This window comes from Callorhinus ursinus, unplaced genomic scaffold (genome assembly GCF_003265705.2).
Source record: "Callorhinus ursinus isolate GAN/ISIS: 27379988/994484 unplaced genomic scaffold, GSC_fseal_2.0 scaffold17, whole genome shotgun sequence".
In the NCBI taxonomy this organism is placed as follows: domain Eukaryota; kingdom Metazoa; phylum Chordata; class Mammalia; order Carnivora; family Otariidae; genus Callorhinus; species Callorhinus ursinus.
Genome location: NW_027397079.1, coordinates 25,794,876 through 25,815,426, shown reverse-complemented (window position 1 = coordinate 25,815,426; position 20,551 = coordinate 25,794,876). Strand labels below are relative to the sequence as shown.

The 20,551-nt window shown below is 38.5% G+C and overlaps 1 protein-coding gene across 1 annotated transcript in view; it reads right to left on the bottom strand.

The window, feature by feature from the left end:
- Nucleotides 1-340: 340 nt before the first annotated feature.
- The window catches only part of LONRF1 (LON peptidase N-terminal domain and ring finger 1), a 40,410-nt gene continuing 20,199 nt past the window's right edge, over nucleotides 341-20,551 (bottom strand). Inside the window, exons 4-12 of the mRNA XM_025886000.2 lie at nucleotides 16,798-16,947; nucleotides 15,490-15,730; nucleotides 15,296-15,392; nucleotides 13,939-14,053; nucleotides 10,797-10,918; nucleotides 8,151-8,309; nucleotides 7,886-8,048; nucleotides 5,058-5,210; nucleotides 341-2,733 (exon numbers count right to left, since the gene is read on the bottom strand). Coding sequence (XP_025741785.1) covers nucleotides 2,575-2,733; nucleotides 5,058-5,210; nucleotides 7,886-8,048; nucleotides 8,151-8,309; nucleotides 10,797-10,918; nucleotides 13,939-14,053; nucleotides 15,296-15,392; nucleotides 15,490-15,730; nucleotides 16,798-16,947 — 1,359 coding nt within the window. The 3' untranslated portion in view covers nucleotides 341-2,574. The remainder of the gene's footprint in view (nucleotides 2,734-5,057; nucleotides 5,211-7,885; nucleotides 8,049-8,150; nucleotides 8,310-10,796; nucleotides 10,919-13,938; nucleotides 14,054-15,295; nucleotides 15,393-15,489; nucleotides 15,731-16,797; nucleotides 16,948-20,551) is intronic.

Sequence of the window (20,551 nt, the reverse complement as noted above, 5' to 3'; positions counted from 1 at the left end):
GGCTCAATGTCCCCACTCTGCGATTTGGCTGGAGAACTACTGCTGTTGCTACCTACTGCTCAGCCAAATGATCTACCTTTGTCAGGTATCAGCTCCCCAAGAAATCCTCTTGAGTCTTCTAAGACCCTCCCCTAGTTTGGGGTATAGTCTTCCAATTCTGAAACGCTGTGCTGTCCTCAGTCTTCTAGATCATGTTCTGTTCCCCTGTCTCAGAAATTCCTCAAAAGCATTTGTTAATTGATGGATTTTTGGTTTCACAATGTCATTAGATTTCATTTTCTTTACTGTCATTTTGTTGGATTTGGGGAAGAGAAGGCAAAAGTATCGCTCAGTCTAACCATTCTCTCAATGGGCATTTATTTCAGTTCAGTGGTCAGCCTATTAAATCTGTCTAAACTGCTAGACACCAGTCATAATACTCATGAGAGGGTTCATGCATGATTCAGTTACCTCCTGTAAGTGCCATTAGCAAAGTACAAGGAAAGTGCTTTGGAGTTCAGAGTTCTATTTGAGTGAAGGCGTCCGGGTTCCTTGAAGAACAGGAAGATATGGACATGTAGAGGCAGGTGTATTAAGAGCAGAGCAGCAACTAGCTACTTTGACTTGAAATGTTGAAAAGTGACAGAACTTAGTCACTTAAAGTGATAATGGTAAGAATCTGTAAGATTTTTGTTTTCCTTTCTGGATAAATGGTTCGTAAGGTACAGTAGGAAAATAATTGTCCAGGGATCCAAGAAAATCTATAGACATAACAGAACATTCATCACAAAATTAGAGTCAAATGATAAAACTCATCAATTCCCGTTAGTATGTACATGTATATAGAGATAATTTCATGCCCATTTGTGTGTGTGTGTGTGTGCGTGCACGTATTGCAGATGTAGATTCAGCCCAGGTAAATCCTACTTCCTTCTCCTACATATGAGAACTATAGGTAAACTTTTCATGTATATTACTACCCGGACACTACTCAACAGGCATTTAATAGTTTATTATAAGAAAGTTTAAAACTTCAGAACTATTGATAAGGTACTTTTGGGGAATGGCCCACTCTTTACACAAATTCTCAGTGTAATTGTGGGGGCAAAGGATGGTTCACTAGGCAGTCATTTCTGAATATATTTTTTGTAAGAATATTCACTGTTCAATGACTTATTTATATTTGGAAAATCCTACCTGGGAAATTGGGATCTGATGTTTAATCAAGGAGTCTCAAATGCGGGGGTAACATGAAGAACTGTGTTTTATCCTAAAGGGACATGGCTTTTCTAAATGTTGAAAAACAGTACTTTAAAGGATTATTTTAGGGCCTAAAGCCGCCTTAAGACACTGCACGGTTTGGTCAAAAATGACCGAAAAAAGTATTCTGAAAGCTATAAGCTTATATCTCATGTCACGAAACAGTATGACACTGACCTAAATTTTAAGAAAAAAATTATTATGAATTTAGCTTTTATTCAAAATTAAATAAGCAAAAGCAAAAGTTTAAGAAACTTTTACAAAGTACTTACATAAAAGAAAGTTAACAGGGACAGTCACAAGTTTGCAACAAATAATTACAAAAGTATCTAGGGCAGCATGAATACAAACCATGTCACAGCATGGTGATCTAATTGTGATATGAATAAGGCATAGCTAACATTTGCACCAAGACCAGAATTAAAAAATAAAACATACTTTAAAAGCTTAGTTCTACATTAAGCTTCTTCTCTTCCCCCAGATCCTTAATGGGTTTAGCCTATGTAATTCTTTTAAACAAACACATCATGTCAAACTATAAATTATATAGATGGGCAGTTAATGTGAAAAGCCCCCTAAAATATACAAACTAACTGGTACTGAATTGAGTTCTCCATTTACCTTTATGTACAATTAAATGTAAACCATATTTTCACAGTTTTAAGTGTTTTATGAATAGATGCACAGTACCATGGCAGGTTTGCAATTGTTCCTGAAAACTGGCTCTAGGTTCCGCATCCAAAGCCTGTTGGCCTTTAGGACGCAAGTATTTACATAAATAAGAAACTGTGTCATAGTCAATGGTCAAGACAGTTCAGCAAGAGCAGTATTTCCAACCAAGAGAGATACTCAATACCATAGTTTACATACTTGTGCAAACAGAAGCATTAGGACAGATATATCTGAGGCGAATTCAACTTGCAAAAACTTGTGTCGCTACTGTTGTAAACTTGGGCAATAACCAACCCTCAGCAAGGCCTGCTCTCTATGGCTTTTTTTTTCTTTTAAAATTTTAAAGCCAGAGAAAATGCACACACGCGCGCGCACACACACACCCCACATACACACAGTTCTCATTTTGTTTTAGAATATGGTACATAGTGCAACTTTATCACAATGTAGAGGTTTGACACACATTCAGTGTGTGTTTTTCTGTGCAAGTTCTTAGTGGTCTAAGTCCTAGTTGAAGAACCACATGATTCAGGAGGTTGAAGGGGGGGGGGAAGGTTTCATTACATTTCTCAAACCAGCACTGGATGTGCAAAAGGCAGCAGACAATCTGGCCGTCAACACAGCCAGATTAGGGTAACTTTAAAGGAAGATCCAAGCAGTTAGTTACTTAGATTGGTCTCTAGAAAAATAGGTCAGTATGTGCTGTATCTTTGTCAACCGTTCTTTCAAAGACTTCATTGACAAAACGGACAGCTGGTATCGGGGATCTACAGGAAGAACTGCAAGAAGCCACCAACACCATGCGGGTCCATTAGGGGTTGCCTAAAAATAACCAACAGTTGATAGTATTAATAAAATACATATCTATGTAACAAACAGTAACAAATCAACAAGCTACTCTTCATTGAGCACTTTACTATGTGTCCGATCCTACCTCAAATTCTTCTAATAGGCATGTTAGGAAGGCTATTAAGCCCCTATAAAATGGGGAAACGGAACACCAGAAATGTAAATTGTCTAAGACTGAAACCCAGACCTGACTCTATGGCCAGCCTTCCTTCCTTCCTTCCTCTGCCCCGCGCTGCCTTATGGCAGGGTTTCTCCGTTCCGGGCTGCTGACATGTGGGAACGTTCTTCAGCAGGATGTCGGACCTCTATCCACTAAGATGCTGCTGGTAGCACTTCCCGGCAGTGACAGTGAAAGTTGTCTCCAATTACATGAGGAGTGACATAGCAAGGGAAAAAGCAGTTGAGCTGTCAAAGAATAAGACACTGCCCCAATGGACCGCAGGCACAAAACTGTCCTAACTGGGAACTACTTTCTTAAAATACATATTTAAAGCATTAAGCTAATCGATATTTAAAAATGCCTTCAAAGCACTGTGGAATCCTAGGCAAGATAGAAGAAAAGGTCTCAGCCTCTAGTTTTGTTTGAAAAATAAACATTTCCAGCAAAGAAGTCCTTCTGATGTTGCAAGGGCTGTCTAGTGGCTATTGAAAGAACTTGGAATTTATAGAAAAGAATTTTTAAGCCACTGCTATTGAAATCTCCCTCTAGAATCAAACTAGAGTTGCTGTATTTGTGGACTCTCTGTTCTCAGCATCACTCCCCCCTCCCTCTTGCATTTCAGAGCAGTCAGAAACATTGCCCAGAATCCATTCCCTCACAGGGTTCTGGGTTAGACTTGGCTAAGGAGACGCATACTTTGGTGAGATGTGGAAGTTGGAAGAGAAGAAACCATTGTTCTCTGCCAACTATTGCAAAGTATTGGAAGATCTGCAGAAACCTTCTAGAGAATTCTTAACCACCTGCTACAGACTGATACTGGTGGGTACCTCCCTAATCGGCCTAAGAATTACAGCAACTTCTCTGGAAGTTCTTGAGAAGATGGTGCTTCACTGTGTCAGGCTGAGATCTATGGTGGCAGGTTCCCCATCTCCCATCAGTGATGTCCCTGATCTTCACTCCTCTAGCTCTGCCAACAGCTGTGTCAACTCTACATCTTACAATAAACCACCACCACCACCACCACCCCCCACCGCCGCCTGGATTATACAGCGTGGGGGCTTTTGTTTTCCTAAGTCCTGACTCCCAACAATACTACTAGAAAGCAGTGCTAGAGGATTGAATAATAATTCAGTGAAAGTAAGGTTGAGATTTTACATTTAAATATACTTGTTCGATTTTAGGATTATCAAAGGCTATTTCGATCACGTCTAATCAGATTCAGGTAGCCAGGATAAAACAAATGTGTGGCAACTGCTAGGATGGGAACACAGAAGGAGTACTCAATTCGGAGATAGTCTGATGTTAGAATTTCAAGTTCTGTTGAAGGATTCAGTTGGGATTCAGACAGACTTAGGCCAGCCTTTGAAAACCAGAATGAGGTGCGGTGTCCATCTTCATCTATTTATTTACAGCCATTCCATTATGAAATCTACCATCTGACCATCAACATTTTATCCCAATTAAAATGCTTAGCTCTAAAAGTTAGCGTTTTGATGGATCGATCTATCCGATTTTCCAGAATGGGGATACTTCTTTTTGTGCGTCTTACAGTACCTACTGCGCAGATCGGCTTGCACAGAAAGTGCCTTCTATACATTAAACTTAAACCCGAAGGACTTGAGCAAGACCATCAAAACAATAGTTTCCTGAGGAGTGAAGTATTAAATGGGAAGAGACACAAATGAATTGAAGTAGCAAGGAAAAAAGTTGGAGATGAAAGAAGACTTCTAGAAAGTACAGAAAATGAGACCTCTCCCAACTGTCAAAGAACAGCTGACTGGCTCCAAGGCCAACTAGGTCTCTTAATTACGATTTACTAGGTGGGTACCATTTTACTAGAATGTTCCACCTTTCATTCCTTATCCCTCTTTCAGGCAAATCCCCCATGAAGGGCTTTCTCCTTCTGTGCGCTCACAGCTACCTCAGCTGACAACTCTGTCCTTGCCCATTCCTATACAAATTGTAGTGGATACCACTGCTCTGGAGAATATGGTCATGATTTTACAGACAACAGGGACAAAGGAAATGCTGTGCAAAAGGGAAAACAAAACAAAACAAAAACTTAAAAATCCACTAATTTGAGTTTATTTAAAAAAAAAAAGTGAGACTTTTGGAAACAATATCAAAGCCATCATACCTGAAGGTTTTCCTCCCTCCCAGGCATTGAGCCAAAGTGCTGAAGAATTTGGCTTCGAAATCTGTCTCTTAAATTCTGAAACCAGCTGCAGGCTTGTGAGTATACCAAATCATGAAGCTGTCTGAGATTCTTGATCTCCTCTTCATTCTCAACCTAGAAACACAACAGTCAGTCAGACTTGTGTCTAGTGTTCCTGTCCATTATCCCTAACCCTACAGAAATGAAAAAATAATATAAATTTAAAAACAGGCAATACCTATTTCAGTGCTGGATCAGAGTATTACACAATATACATTATGTGTTTCTGCCTCACCTAGTGCCCGTGGCCAGACAAAAGCAGCACCTGCTGAGCGCCATGCCGTCTTGTCGAAGAAGCAAGGCAATACTGCAGAACCCTCCCAACAGCCCCCAGCTGGGGGCGGGACTCCTGAGAGTGAGTTCTTGGAGAAAGGTCTACACGAATTTGGAATTCCTTTTTGTCTTTATGGATTAATGGCTTTTGAAAATGGCAGAACAAGAAGGAATACAGTTGCTGCAATAAAAGGGAAGAGGACTGGGGGGAAGTTTAAGGCAGAGATAACATGGCAGAAAGCAGTAATAGGATGGAGAACAAGCATAATGACACCTTGTACCAGGGAACTGGATTAAAACAAGAAACTAAAACCAGTATATCAAAAGAGAGAATAAATTATGCCACAATGAAGTGCTTGCTGTGAAGGCCAAGGCTGGGGCTACCTCCATCATCCCTCCCTGCACCCTGCAGACTATTGCAAACACAAAATTAAATGCATCAGCCTTGAAGCCTAAGATCCCCTGTGAGGCCTCAAAGAACATGGGAGAGAAAATAGAGCATTAACTCCTCCATCTTGCATTGATTTCTTTAGCACACACTTCTATCCCACTCGCTCCATGCCAGGGAGCGCTGAATTTCACATACATTAACTCATCTGAACAAATACCAGGCCTGACTCAGCCTTTCATACTTTTAGAATGACTCATTATAAAAACAACAAAGGGACTCTGAAAACATAGTTTTTATTTGTGAAAGATTTGAAATGAAAAATACAACTAAAAAGCACCTGCTTTTTGCACAATGTGAATGTACTTAATGCCACTGAACTATAGACTTAAAAACGATTAAACTGGTAAATTCTGTTAATAAAAAGGTGGAGGAACCATACAATTGAATTCTGGTCTTGGAATGACTATGTAAGATTCAGTCCCCTGCTAACACACACTGGTCTTGACAGGAGCTAGAAATAACCTTGTGACTTGTTAAAACTATTAAAAAAGAAAACTACTTTGCACCTTTCCAAAATTCAAGCAAACAAACCAGGGGCTGCAGAAAACAAGAAATGACAAAAAGGCTAAGTGCCTGAGATGGAAAACAGAGCTGGCTAAAAGCAAGCAGAACTTTAAGACTTCAGTAGAAGTCACAGAAAACAAATACTACACTAAGGAAAAAAAGAAAATTGAGAAGCTTTTCCAGAAGACACAAGAAATCATTATATAGATGAGGCATTAAGATGAGGAAAAATTATTAGACATTCCCAAGACTACAGAGAACTGTTTCTAAACATCAAATCCATAATGCTTTCAATATGCTATTCTGTTGTCCCATATTTATATATAGTCATAGGGTTAGCCATATACTCAAGGGATTTTGTTATCAAATCCAAATGTGAAGATGTAAACTTACAAAAAGCTAAAATGGGGCATTACTTTTACAAAGAATATTGCCTTTAGCACATGATTCCATTAACCAAGCATTCCTGAGGCACAGACAATATCAATCGGCTCAGAATTTCAACTCACACAATACTTTGTGCCATAGGCCAAAAGAAAAGTGTCCCCATAGCATCTTAATAATAAGATAGGACAGGCGATATCAGACTGAGTTTACCAGAGAGGCAAGAGAGCATAATGATAAAGCACAGCACCTGGGAGCTAGAGCGCTCGCTTTAAGTCATTTTTATTACTCTACCCATAGGATCTTAGGCAAATTAACACTTTTTTACCTTCCTCATCTGCTAGCTGAGTTTTGAAAATTCAATGAGCTTACGTTTGTAGAAGTGCCTAATGCGAGCATTCAATAAACGATTAAAATGAAGGGCCCAAATAAGTCTATGAACAGTGGGAGCATGAGATCAATGGTTTTAGAATGTCCTTCCAAACGAAACTGCCTTTAGTTTGGTACCTAAACTAATTGCAGATGGTGAATTAGATACTGGAAACATCAGAGAGCCACATTAATCCTGTCTAAGAAGGTTATCACAACAAATCTCCCCAGGTAAGCTATCACCAATAAGTATAGTGATGGTACTTTCTCAGTGATGTCCTAGACTTTGAACACATCACCCAACTGTGTCTCTTTTATCATTAAGGTTATGTCACACACATATAGAACAGTTTTTAAAGGATTTTGTGTTTACATTTATGTCACATTTCAATCTGCTGATTGTATCACTTTTGGCTACTAAATTTAATTAAAAAGGGCAGGGATTAGCAGCTTTCATAATTTAGATGGGTTGAAAGTTCAATCAACTGCTGTTAAGTGCCCACCATGTCCACATCCTTCTAGGACCATGCTGGGTGTAGAGCCTGTAGAAATGAAGATCTACATTCCGGACACCCAAGTTTGCCTGGAACTCTCTGTGAGTAAGAGCAAGATAAGCAAAAGGTAACCTGGAGCTAATCTGTTTAAGTAGCAGTGAGGATCTCTGATAGGAAGAACTGTTTTATGTGCCTGGAAAAATACCAGCCTATATGCCTGTACAGTGCCTAGGGCAGAGTACACCAAAGTGTGCTAAAAAAGCATTTTTTCATACCTTAACATCTTCCAGATATTCAATGTCTGCAGTGCAATATCCATCTTTCATTCCTCTTTTTAAAACCCTAAACCGCTTCCCTCCAACTGTATCAACCACAGACCTTCCATCAGGTAAGAAATGTACATTCCTAATTTGTAACATACAACCATAATCTGCAAAACTAAAAGAGAAATTCTGATTAATATCAAAGTTCAAGCAACAAGCATGCACGGTCTCAATATTCAAATATAAACAAAAATATTTACGTACAAAAAAAGCATACCTATTTTGTGTATCAGTGACACACATCCCAAACTGTTTGGTTCCCGTCTGTATACTTCTTCGTATCATCAATCTGTATCTTGGCTCAAATACATGAAGAGGGCAAGGCACAGTGGGGTAGGCCATAGTGCAAACAAATATTGGAACATTCTTGGTCAAGCTGAAGAGCAAAGAAGTTTCATTATCACACATCAGAACATGAAAATGAGTGAAGCTTGCAACGTTATAAATTAACATAAAAAATTAGCTCTAAATGAGGTGATTTTTATTTTTGCCAAGAACAAGAATCAGCATCTCCTTCATTAAGCTCACAGAGATGCAATATTAATACTAAAAATCTGTGATCCTCTTATAAAAGTAAATCTGAATTTAAGATACCAGATTATATAGAACTAAATTATCTTTACAAATAAACAGTACAATTAGTATTTTGTATTAAAAATCTTTAAAATATATGTAACATAACAGTTAATCTTTTGTGCATAAAATACTCTTAGAGAAGGAAAAATGAGCTCCCACAATAGACAAAAAGCAAATCTTTAAGATTCTTAGTGCATTTGAAAATATTTTAATGCACTATCAAAAAACAGATAACTCAGTAACTAATTTTCACTGCCAGATTGGCAGGAAATAAGAAGGATAAAGGCAACGCCCAGTTCTGGCAAGCTTGTGGGAAAAACTGGCAGTGTGGAGAGTGGTTTGAAACCGTACAACCATGCTGAAGAAGAATCTGGCTGCATGCGTCAAAGACTAAAAAGTTCATATCCTTTGAACTTCTAGAAATAATTCTATAAGCACTTTAAGACTGTTTACTGTAACATTGTATACAGTAACCAAAACTTAGAAGAGGGGACTAGTAAAATAGACATAAACACAAAATGAAACACTGTGTTTTCATTAAAAGATCTATACGTGTTGGGCGCCTGAGTGGCTCAGTTGGTTAAGCGACTGCCTTCGGCTCGGGTCATGATCCTGGAGTCCCGGGATCGAGTCCCACATCGGGCTTCCTGCTCGGCAGGGAGTCTGCTTCTCCCTCTGACCCTCTTCCCTCTCGTGCTTTCTATCTCTCATTCTCTCTCTCTCTCAAATAAATAAATAAAATCTTTAAAAAAAAAAGATCTATACGTGTTGACTTGGAACAAAATAAGGAGATTATAGACTAACATGAATAAAATGACCCCGTTTTTGTTTAAAATGTATTTATAGATTGTGACCTCCCTCCTCCCCTCCCCTTACAGGCTCATTTGCAGTATTTTCTAGGTTTTTTTCAAAAAGACATAATTATGTAAAAGTAATATTTCATAATACAAGTGCTAGTTCCTCTTTTAAAAATGTGTGTTCTACCATAACTGAGCACCCTATTTGGTTTTCTTTCAGCTCTTATGTTGACAAACAGCATACCTATCAATTAGGAAAACTTTTAAGTACCAGGGGATGAGCTACCTTTTTAAAAAAACAGCCTTTAAAAAAAGCAGCAAGACTCCCTCCAACTTCCCTGCATCACACTCAGCCCCCCTCCCGTGACTACTTCATCTCTCATTGGAAGATTCCAGTCTTCTGCAGAGTCTGGTTGTGTTACTATATTTAAGATTTCAAAAGTGTATCTGAGGCTTTCTTATATCCAGCTTTTTGCAGTGTTGATCAAAAAGGTTCATAATCCTCATATCATTATATTTTCTATCCTAAAATCATACAATAAAACCCATGGAAGACAAATCAGTGTCCATTTCGGTAAAGAGAAGATTGGAAATCGTTCGTCTGTGGAAGGCCACTGGCCCCGTGAAGACAGTCAGTGGACACGTACTAAGTTTGCAAGCACAATTTTTTCTTAGAAAGTAAGAAAAAATGTATTTTGAGACGTAATGGAAACAAAGGGTATTAAGTAAAAACAGCATGTGAAAATTGCAATTCTGTTCTTTAGAGTGAAAGAAAAAGAGTTAAGAAATTAAACACCTAGGAAAGAAATTGAGAGAGACTCGTGTGACTGGAGCAAGAGGGAAAGACACGAAGGGAAAAGAACGTAAGAGGACAAGGAAGAAAGAATACAGAACACAAGCAGGTCCAATCTACCCAGCCCCGACCAGCCTTTGTGTGCTCGCTCTTTAGAGGGGTCTACAGCAGCGGTACCACTCTATCCCCAAGTTCCCTCCTGACACTACCTTAATCTGCTACCACTCAACAATCTTCACTAATTGAGAATTTGGCCCCTAAATCACTCCAATTTCAGACTCAGGCCTCAAGGTCCCACCCCCTTCCCGGCCTCTAATTGGCTACCGTGCCTGCCAATCAGGCCATTTCTCCTCAACCCCCTTCTTGCCCTGCCTTAGGGGGAACAAAGGTACTTGAGGGCTCCGTTCCCAGTCCACTGCCTTGAAGTCACTGTAGGAAATACCCCCTCTGCCTAAAAACCTGCTTGGGGCAAAGAGTTGAGTCGACAACCTCCAGTGGAAGATCTGGAAGTTACCAAAGAAACTTCTAAAGACTTCTGTCTGTTGAGGAGAGGGGGTTAGCTGACCAGGATTTGTTTAAAATACGCCTTTGGCTAGATTGGGTTGAACTCCAGACAGGATCCAGCTTGCTGGGAGGAGGTCTCTCCTTACTGGGTCAAAGGGCGGGGATTACATTAACTTTATGAGAAGAAACTTACTGTGAGAGCTCAGCAGTTTCTTCATCATATATTTTTTTTCTCTCAGACAGCTCATCAGGCAGATACTTCACTATCAATTCTTCCAACAGCTGTGTGACACAGTACCTCCTATCTGCTAGATACTAAAAGACAATATTATTTTACATTCCAGTGCTTTTCCTACGGTATAAAACAGGCAAAACAGTTGAACTGAATAGAGTAAAGCCTTAATTACATATTTACACAGTCGATTCTGAATGAATGGGTGAGGGGGAAGGAAGATGACAATGGATGGCGCTAAACAGGTCCACCTGCCCAGGCTGTGTCCAAGACCATTCAGGCTACACGGCTGCAGCAGAAACTGCGCCCTGTGCACAAGACCCTGGTCTGGCTGTGGCCACAGATCCCTTCTTAACAGTCAGGCCTGCCCTGCCCGCTCCTCACAAGCAAAACTATTCCCTTTTTGGTTCCTGATTTCAGTGGCGGAGTTTTCAGATCATTTTTCTTTCAGATTTTCCTTCCACTGTCACTTGCTATCACTCAGCCCCCCACTCTATATAAAATGGTATATTTGTACTACTCCCTCAACACTCGGGAAAAACTGCTAAAAGCCACCCCTCTCCCTCCGAGAAGCCTGCCTATCCTGTAAGGTCTGGCTCCAACTTTACCTTTTCCACAAAGTCTGCCTTAACTATTTTTCTGTCTCCCACAAAGCCCATTTTTACCGCCTTTACCACATAAAAGGCAGTTATCACAGCCTGCACTGTATTATATTACATGGACAAGGAGACATTCTATTTCTGCAGATAAAAACTGCCTAAGGCTGGGGACTAAGTCAGAGTGTGTGTACAGAATTTTGGAACAATGACCAATATAAATTTCTTAAAACTAGCGAGGAACAACTCTTGGGAGACAATCACAAGATAAAGAGAAGCCATACTTTTAATCTGCAGATGCAGCAAAAATAAGGGTTTGCCATTATCCGATGAAGAACAGAGGAGGAGGAAGAGGGAATGTGAGGGGTTGGGAAACGGGTAATAGGAGTGGTTGTCAAACTTTAGCATCAATCAGGGCTTGTTAAAATGCAGATTGCTGAGCCCTAGCCCAGAGCTTCTGATTTAGTGGCTCTGGAGTAGGGTCTGAGAATTTGTATTTCTAACAAGTTCCCAGGGGAAGGGGAACACATTTTGAAAACCATGAGGCTACATATTCTATATAATAATATATAGTGTAATACTCATGTATTAAATTTGGGGAAATACAACCTCTCTTACATTACCGAGAGGAATCTAAATTTGTACAATATTTCTGCGGGACCTAGGCAACGTGGCAATTGGTTTTGAGTCTTATGAATATACGACTTTTGATTAGTAATTCAACCTTCCAGAAATTTTATCCTAAGGAAACAAAGATGCAAAGCATAGTATATATATATAAAAAAAAAACCCACCACTTACATACTCAACATTAGGGAAATGTTAAACCAATGTACTATTCTGCTATAAAAATCCTATCTTTAAAATACATTCAAATGAAAAAATGAGCAAAACAAAATAACAAGTAGGAAAAGTGTAAAACTATACAGCACATCGATTTGTTCTTTAAAACATATATTAGATTTTACCTACTATACAGGATATCTTTAGGACACAGGAAAAAGTTATTTTCAAACAGGATGTTAATTGTATTTTTAAATAATATGCTTATTTTGTTTTCCTTCAAACTCCAGACATTTTTTTAAGGTGAGCTATCTCTACATTTAAAGCCATGTATCTAATTACTAACTTGAGAAAAAACATAATAAATATACTACAGAGTATCTAAAAACCTGGAAACATAGGAAAAACAGCATGATTAGAGTACTTCACCTGAAAGTATATCAGCTGAAATGTAACTAACAAACTCTTTGTGAAAATTCTGTACATGGTTTTATGTCTTACATACTGGCTTGTTATGTAAGACCCATATCAAATGTAATAATACACATATGCTATTATGGTATCTGTACAGAGCTGTATTTTCTACATAGGAAATAACTATGTACATTCAATTGCAAAATGTCTTATCAATTTTTCATTATTTGGAAGGCACTTTTTTCTTTAAGCAATCCTGTCACCCACAAAGACCGGATCACTCTCCCTGATCAATGCTATCCTTGCAGTTGGAGCTTACCTCACCTTACGGGGGCTCCAGTCACCCAAGCAGGACTGGGAGAATACTGTCTTCCCACTGGTTACAGAAGATATGCACCTGAGATCTAGCTATTTCCCTAACACAGGTTACTAGCATTGACCACTGACTATACAAGGGGTGTAGGAAGCTGTGCCTCCCTCTCTTCTGTCCAGTATACCACTTTCTAGAGCTGGGCTGCCCAAAGAGTAGCCACCAGTGAGTAGCCACCAGTCACATGTGAACGCTTACATGAGAATTAATTAAAATACAGTTCCTCAGTTGCACTAGCCACATTTCAAGTGCTTCATTACCACATGTGGCTAGTGGCTACCATGTTGGACAGCACAGATATAGAGCATTTCCATCAATGCAAAAAATTCTATTGGACAGAGTTGGTCCATACCTTAAGGGGGTAGGCCTAAGGCTGAAATCTAGCCTATTATTAAGGGTGGAAGACAGGGCAGTTGGGTTTCCCCAATACTGTCATCATTAAAATGGAACCAATTCTAGACCAGGTACTTGGCCATCCCCCACCTTGTTAAAAATAAAGGGGGCGCCTGGGTGGCTCAGCTGGTTAAGCGGCTGCCTTTGGTTCAGGTCATGATCCCGGGGTCCTGGGATCGAGCCCCGCATTGGGCTCCCTGCTCTGTGGGGAGCCTGCTTCTCCCTCTCCCTCTGCCTGCCTCTCTGCCTACTTGTTCTCTCTCTCTCTCTCTGTCAAATAAATAAATAAAATCTTTAAAAAATAAAAAATAAATAAATAAATAAGTACATGGGGCTTGGCCTCCAGGACCACCCTACTTTCCCCTATGCTCTCTAAACTCACATTTCTCCAGCACTAGCATTTGTGTAATGAAGCGTTATCCTTCTTGGTCACGTAGCATACATAATGTAACTTATTCTGAACATGATAATCACTATTTCTGTGGCCAAATAGAAATCAATGTTGCCAAGCTTAAGAACAATAAACAGATAAATATAAAATGTTTACCTCTTTTAAGCTTTCTTTGCAAAGAGGACAATACGGTGTATGATCTAAACAACGCTCAAGGCAATTCTTACAGAATGAGTGTCCACAAGGGGTTGTTACTGGCTCAAAAAACAACCTGAAATCAACCAAAATACCTGTTAGTTTACACATTAAACTATCCACTGGAAAAAGCGAATAATGGAACCATTATTTGGAAGGAGGGTCTAGTGGGCAGGAGAGGAAGGAAGGGGCAGTGACAAATGTAATTATGCCCTCCTGAACCTTTTAAAAGTTCTCATCAACAGGGGTGCCCTGCCAAGGGCCTAAAACTATAGTGACTAATGGAACAGCCACTCACCACATGGGGCTACTGAGCACTGGAAATGTGGCTGGTCCAAACTGAGAAGTACAATAAATGTAAAATACGAGATTTCGGAGACTATGTGCAAAAGAAATAACGCAAAATATTCACAATTATTAGTTGTATAGATTCTTATTTTATCATCACTTTAAAATGGCTTCTTAATATGCTTATAAAAGCCTTATTATGGAAAATTCATTAAAAAGAATAACCCAATAAACCTTACAGTTGGATCTTAAATATTAGGCTTAACACCACATGTAATAAACAATATAGAAAAAAACTGATTTTACTTACACTCTAATTCTTTCCTGAAACATGATACTTCTGAATTTCCTAGAAGTATTGTTAGATACATAGGTACTTGAGAAGTCATCTGGCCTCCTGCCCTCACCTCACAGATGAAGAAGCCAAGGCGCAGAGGTAGGGGACCTGCTCGGAACTCAGCTAATTCCTACCAGCCTGATGTGGCCTGTACCAGGTCTCCTGACTCTCCATGCACTGTTCCCTTGACTCCACCACAACTTAGGTGGAAAATGTTCTTTCAAAACTATTGGTCTTCTAGAATTATAGGCATTCTGCATAATGGAAATCTTTATCCAATTCTACTTAAAAAGGATTTTATAGTTAAGATATAAAAACAAGACAGAATCATATACACACAACCATGTTGTTAGAATTTTGACCCAAATCTGAAACCATGGATGTATCTACATTTCAGTAATATGTGTACCTTCCACAGTACTTTCCAATTTCCTAGACACTTTTTTATATTTAAGTCATGTGATTCTTACACCACCTGCAACGTAGGCTATGCAAATACTGACCCCACTTTCTAAGCAGGAAAAATCGAGAGTGTTCAGAGATTAAGATATTTGCCCAAGATGTGCAAGGTATTTCTATCTTTTGATTTAGTCCAGTATTCTGTCACTTTACAATGCCTATTAGATTACCTTTATCTACTCTCTATTTTATTAATATAAAATATTCCTCATTTATGAAACTTTACGTACTTACCTCATGCAGAGAGAACACTCAAAATCTGAGACATCAATTAATTCTTCTGGGATGTGACCAGAAGTTAATGAAAATGTACAGACTTCATTGCGAGTTTCTATTAAAACAAAGAGACAGGACTATCTTTAGGAAAAAGTTTAAAGACCATTCTAAACAAGTAAATGTGTTCTCTATGACTGTAGTGACATTTTTACCTCCTTGTTTTTTAAGCTTATTTCTTCCATCTTCATCTACAATCACATCCTGGTCTAAAAGAGACAATTTTCTTTTCAGCAGAGCACCTTTTTCTTGAACAGAGAGTAAAGGTTCTGAGGACACTCTTTTTAAACAGTCCTCTCTGGCAGGCATTTCTGTTGAATGTATAGCCTGTGCTGACCAAGCACGGTTTAGGCTTCCTCTGATAAGCTCTGACGTGACCTCTGGTACCTCTTCGTTCTACAAAAATATAATAAACAAGGGTGTCTGTATTTCTTCACTATTCTTTATTGCTCTCACCAAGAATCAACTGAAATGAAATTCCAGTGTCTCATAAGGTTCATTTTACTGTTCAGTTAAGAACACCAACTTTTAATTCTAAAACCCTGATAAATAAATGACTTTTGCCAGTAATTATGTAGCCCTAGAAGTCAACCTGATATGTTACAATGAGGTTTACGCAGTTATGCTAATATACTTGTTCCAACCGGGGCAACTAAAATAAATACCGTGTTCTATATTTTCCACAAGACAAAGTTTTCTGATATGCCGGGTGAACTAAAATTGTGATTAATGGGGCACCTGGGTGGCTCAGTTGGTTGAGCGACTGCCTTTGGCTCAGGTCATGATCCTGGATTCCCGGGATCGAGTCCCACATCGGGCTCCCTGCTCGGCAGGGAGTCTGCTTCTCCCTCTGACCCTCTTCCCTCTCATGCTCTCTATCTCTCATTCTCTCTCTCTCAAATAAATAAATAAAATCTTTAAAAAAAATTGTAATTAATGAACAAATATTTTACATAAAAGTGTAAAATAAAAGGCTACAGATAAAATCTAATTAAGACAATGCTTAATAGGTGTAAGACTGTTGAATCACAGACCTGTACCTCTGAAACAAATAATACATTTTATGTTAAAAAAAAAAAAAAAAGAAGATAGCAGGAGGGGAAGGATGAAGGGGGGGATCGGAGGGGGAGACGAACCATGAGAGACTATGGACTCTGAAAAACAAACAGGACTCTAGGCGGGGGGGAGGGGGGATGGGTTAGCCTGGTGATGGGTGTTAAAGAGGGCACGTACTGCATGGAGCACTGGGTGTTATATGCAAACAATGAATCATGGAACACTACATCAAAAACTAATGATATAATGTATGGTGATTAACATAATATAATAAAAAAAAATCACTAGCAAAAAAAAAAAAAAAAGTGCCTAAATAGATTCTAGTACTCCAAACGAAGAAAGTGAAAATCATAATGTGTAAAGAACCAGATGGACTAAACCCATGAAAATCTTTTCTCACCCCTTACCTGCTCTGGACTAAGCTCACTGGCAGAGTGAGACTCTTCCGTTACTGAAGGAAAACCAAAATGTTTGTTTTTACTACATGGCAAAGAGCTCCAGGAAGAGTCCTTCAGGCCTTCTTTTAAGTTCTCAGGTGATAATAAATCACATAAAATCTGTAAGAGAAATATTATAAAAGTAATGGAAAATATAAAATATTTGGCTACTGATACTTTAAAGTTATCTAATATTTACGAAATTTTAGAAAATTCATAGCATTGTTTTTAATGAGCAGAGGAAGAAGACATTAAGTAATAAGCAGAACTGCCAAATCATCCCAAAAGTCTTGTAATACCAAGGTGTGCCTTAAATGGGGGTCAGATCACCTCAAAGAAATAATTCAAAAGGCAGGCATCAGAGCAGCTAGACGACTAAGCTAAGAAGGTACCCAAAATAAAAACTGACTTTTTAATGAAGGATTGTAAAAAGAAGAGCTCTTAAGAGAAGTAGAAAATATTTACCTCTGAACTTTAGTGAGTCCTATCCTGTCAAAATGGTTCACAGTTCTCCCACCTCAAAGTAGATTGTGAGGCTGGACTTAGAGTGTTTAAGTGAACTAAAGAACTTGTCTAACTACAACACTCTTAAAATTCCACGTGTTTATACTGAATTTAGCTTCTCACTGAACAAGGAACCTGCATGGGCAGCTACCACTGCCCAGCTCTGGGATGGAAGCACCGTATGGCAGCTGTCCCATATGGCGGGGATTAACCTGAAAGGCAGCTACTGTATTACAATTTCTGGGTGCTTCTATCGGGAATACATCTACACATCTAAACGCTAAAAAAAAACAACAAAAAAAACCCCAAAAAACCCAGTAACAACAACAACAAAAAAAATGGTAGTTAAGTTAGGGGAAGAACCTGGCTAGAAGGAAATGAGAAGGACTCAAATGGTTTTGATTGTCAAATAAGCTGTATTAAATGAACAGCAGAGCATTTCTTAAAGTCTAAATTCAGAAGTTTGGTTTTTCAGTTGTACTATCTCTCAAACTCACAAAAACGAGATTACTCGTGAATCATTACAATGTAAATAAAAAGATATATTCAATGTAAATAAAAGTGCATATCTGGTAGGAGCTCAAGCAACACCCCCTTTAATGAACATTTTAAAATTTGTGTTTTTACATTTCTCCTGGTTTCAAAAAAAAAGTATTGAACACTCAAGTACTCTAGAACCCAGCAGATCCAGTAGGTATTTACCAAAGAGATAGAAAAACATGTCCACAAAATGACTGGTACAAGAATGTTAGTTCACAGCAGCAACTGGTAACGACCCAAATGAAAATCACTAGTAACTAATACCATAAATTGTGGTATGTTTCTACAACGGAATGCTTAGTGAACAATAAAATAAAAACTTGCTGGATGTATCTCAAAACTATTATGTTCTGCAAAAAAAAGCCAGACACAAGAGTACACGTTGTGGGATTTCACTTGCATGAAGTTCTAGAATAGGCAAAACTACTCTATGGTAATAAAAATCTAAACAGTAGTTGCCTGGGAGGAGAGATATAGGGGATTTGCTGAAAAGGGAATGACTGAACTTTCTAGCATGATGGAAATATTCTACATCTTGACTGGGGTGCTGTTACACAGATGTATAATTTCCAAAACATTGGACTGTAAAATCCACGCATTATATGTAAAATATACCACAATTTACAAACAGCATATTGGGAGAAAAATATTTCAAAGCATCAGCTGTTTTGCATTCACCTAACCTTATTAAAGGTCAATTTTTAAATATTTACAGAAATGTAAGGATATTTAGTAGCAGGGAAAATGCAAAATTATAAGCCCTTAAAAAGTCTGCCGTGTCCCCAGGGAGATACCACTAAGAAATATAAAACAGAATACACACAATAGTGAACAATTTTTTGTTAAATCAATGGGCTAGAATGTATATGCAAACAAACCTCATGGAGGATATACTGATGTTAGCTGTATTCATGAGGCATTGGGGATCTGAGAAAATTTTCAAAGTTCTCATACTTCAAAGTGCACAAGAATCTCCCTGGGTGCTTGTAAAACTATGCAGAGATTCTAATTCCAACAGTCTGTGGTGAAGTCTAGGAATCTTTACACTTACCAAGCACCCAAGGTGATTCTGACAAAAAGCCACAATGTAAAAAACACTATAAAGGTGATAAATAACAGTCATGTTTTGTGGATATTGAGGAGAGCACCATGATGGCACTGCAATTATACCAGGGTACCTTCCAAAAAATTTTTTCAAAGACTCTAGTCTTTCCGGATGCTCTGTGAATATGTTTGACGAAAGCTGAATGCTACTCTCATGTTAGCATAGCAAAACCTCTGAGAACTTCTGAAGAAACCTGTTTAACTTGGTTTAACCCAACGTTCCCCAAAGTCATTTAGCCAGAGAACTCCTCCCTTTTTTCTTTACACCTACTAACACACTACAAAACAAACTCTGGAAAGTGGTATATGGATTACTGAGAAAATTAAGGCAGAACAACTTGGGGCAATACTATGAGCAACCATGAAAATAAGCAAAACTTAGGCTGGAACTTAAAAGCAAAACACAGGCCAATAAAAATTCCTGAGTTGGGGTCCCAAAGTGAGAAGAGAAAGGGCCAGAAAACTTCCCTAACCTGGGGAAGAAAACAGAATTTCCAGGTCCAGAAAGCACAGAGTTCCAAAGAAGATGAATCCAAAGAGATCCACACCAAGACACATTATAACGGAAAAAGAAAAATTTCAAGACAGAATCCTAAAAGCAGCAAACGAAAAAATTTACTATATGAAATGGAAATCCCACAGGCCATCAGATTTATCACCAGAAACTTTGCAGGCCAGAAGAAAGTGGCATGACCTATTCAAAGGGCTGAAAGGAAAAAACTTCCATCCAAGAATTCTCTACCCAGCAAGACTGTCATTCAGAACTGAAAAAAAGATTAAGAGTGTTCCAGACAAGCAAAGTCTAATGGAATACATCACACTACACTGGCCCTACAAGACACGTTAAAAGGACTTCTCTGAACTGAAAAGAAATGGAACTAATTAATAAGAAAATATATCAAAGTAAACATGTCAGTGGAAAACATAAAGTAGATCAATCACTTATAAAGCAGGTATGAAAATTAAAAGACAAAAATCGTAAAATTAACTAAAACTACAATAATTGGTTAAGAGATACATAAAATAAAGAGATGTCCAAGGTGATATTTAAAATATAAAAGGTGAGGGGGGAGAAAAAAATGTAGTTTTGGAATGTGTTCAAATTTAAGTTGCTATCAACTCAAACAGACCATTACATACAAAGGAAGTTATATGTGAACCTTACGGTGACCACAAAGCAAAAACTGACAGTAAATATGCAAAATGAGAAAATAAGCATAACACTAAAGAAAGCCATAAAATCACAAGCTAATAGAGAAAGAGAAGAAAGGAAGAGAGAGGAATGATGAAAACAGCCAAAAAATAATTAACAAAATGGCAATATACGCATACCTATCAAGATTTACTCTAAATGCAAGTAGACCACACTCTCCAATCAAAAGATGCAGGCTGGCTGAACAGATAAGAAAATAAGATCCATCTATATGCTGCCTATTAGAGACTCACTTCACAAGTAAGGACACACACACTCTGAAAGTTAATGGATGGAAAAAGATGTTCCAAGCAAATGGAAATGAAAAGAAAGTTGGTATTGCTATATGCATAACAGACAAGATAGACTTTAAAACGAGGACTT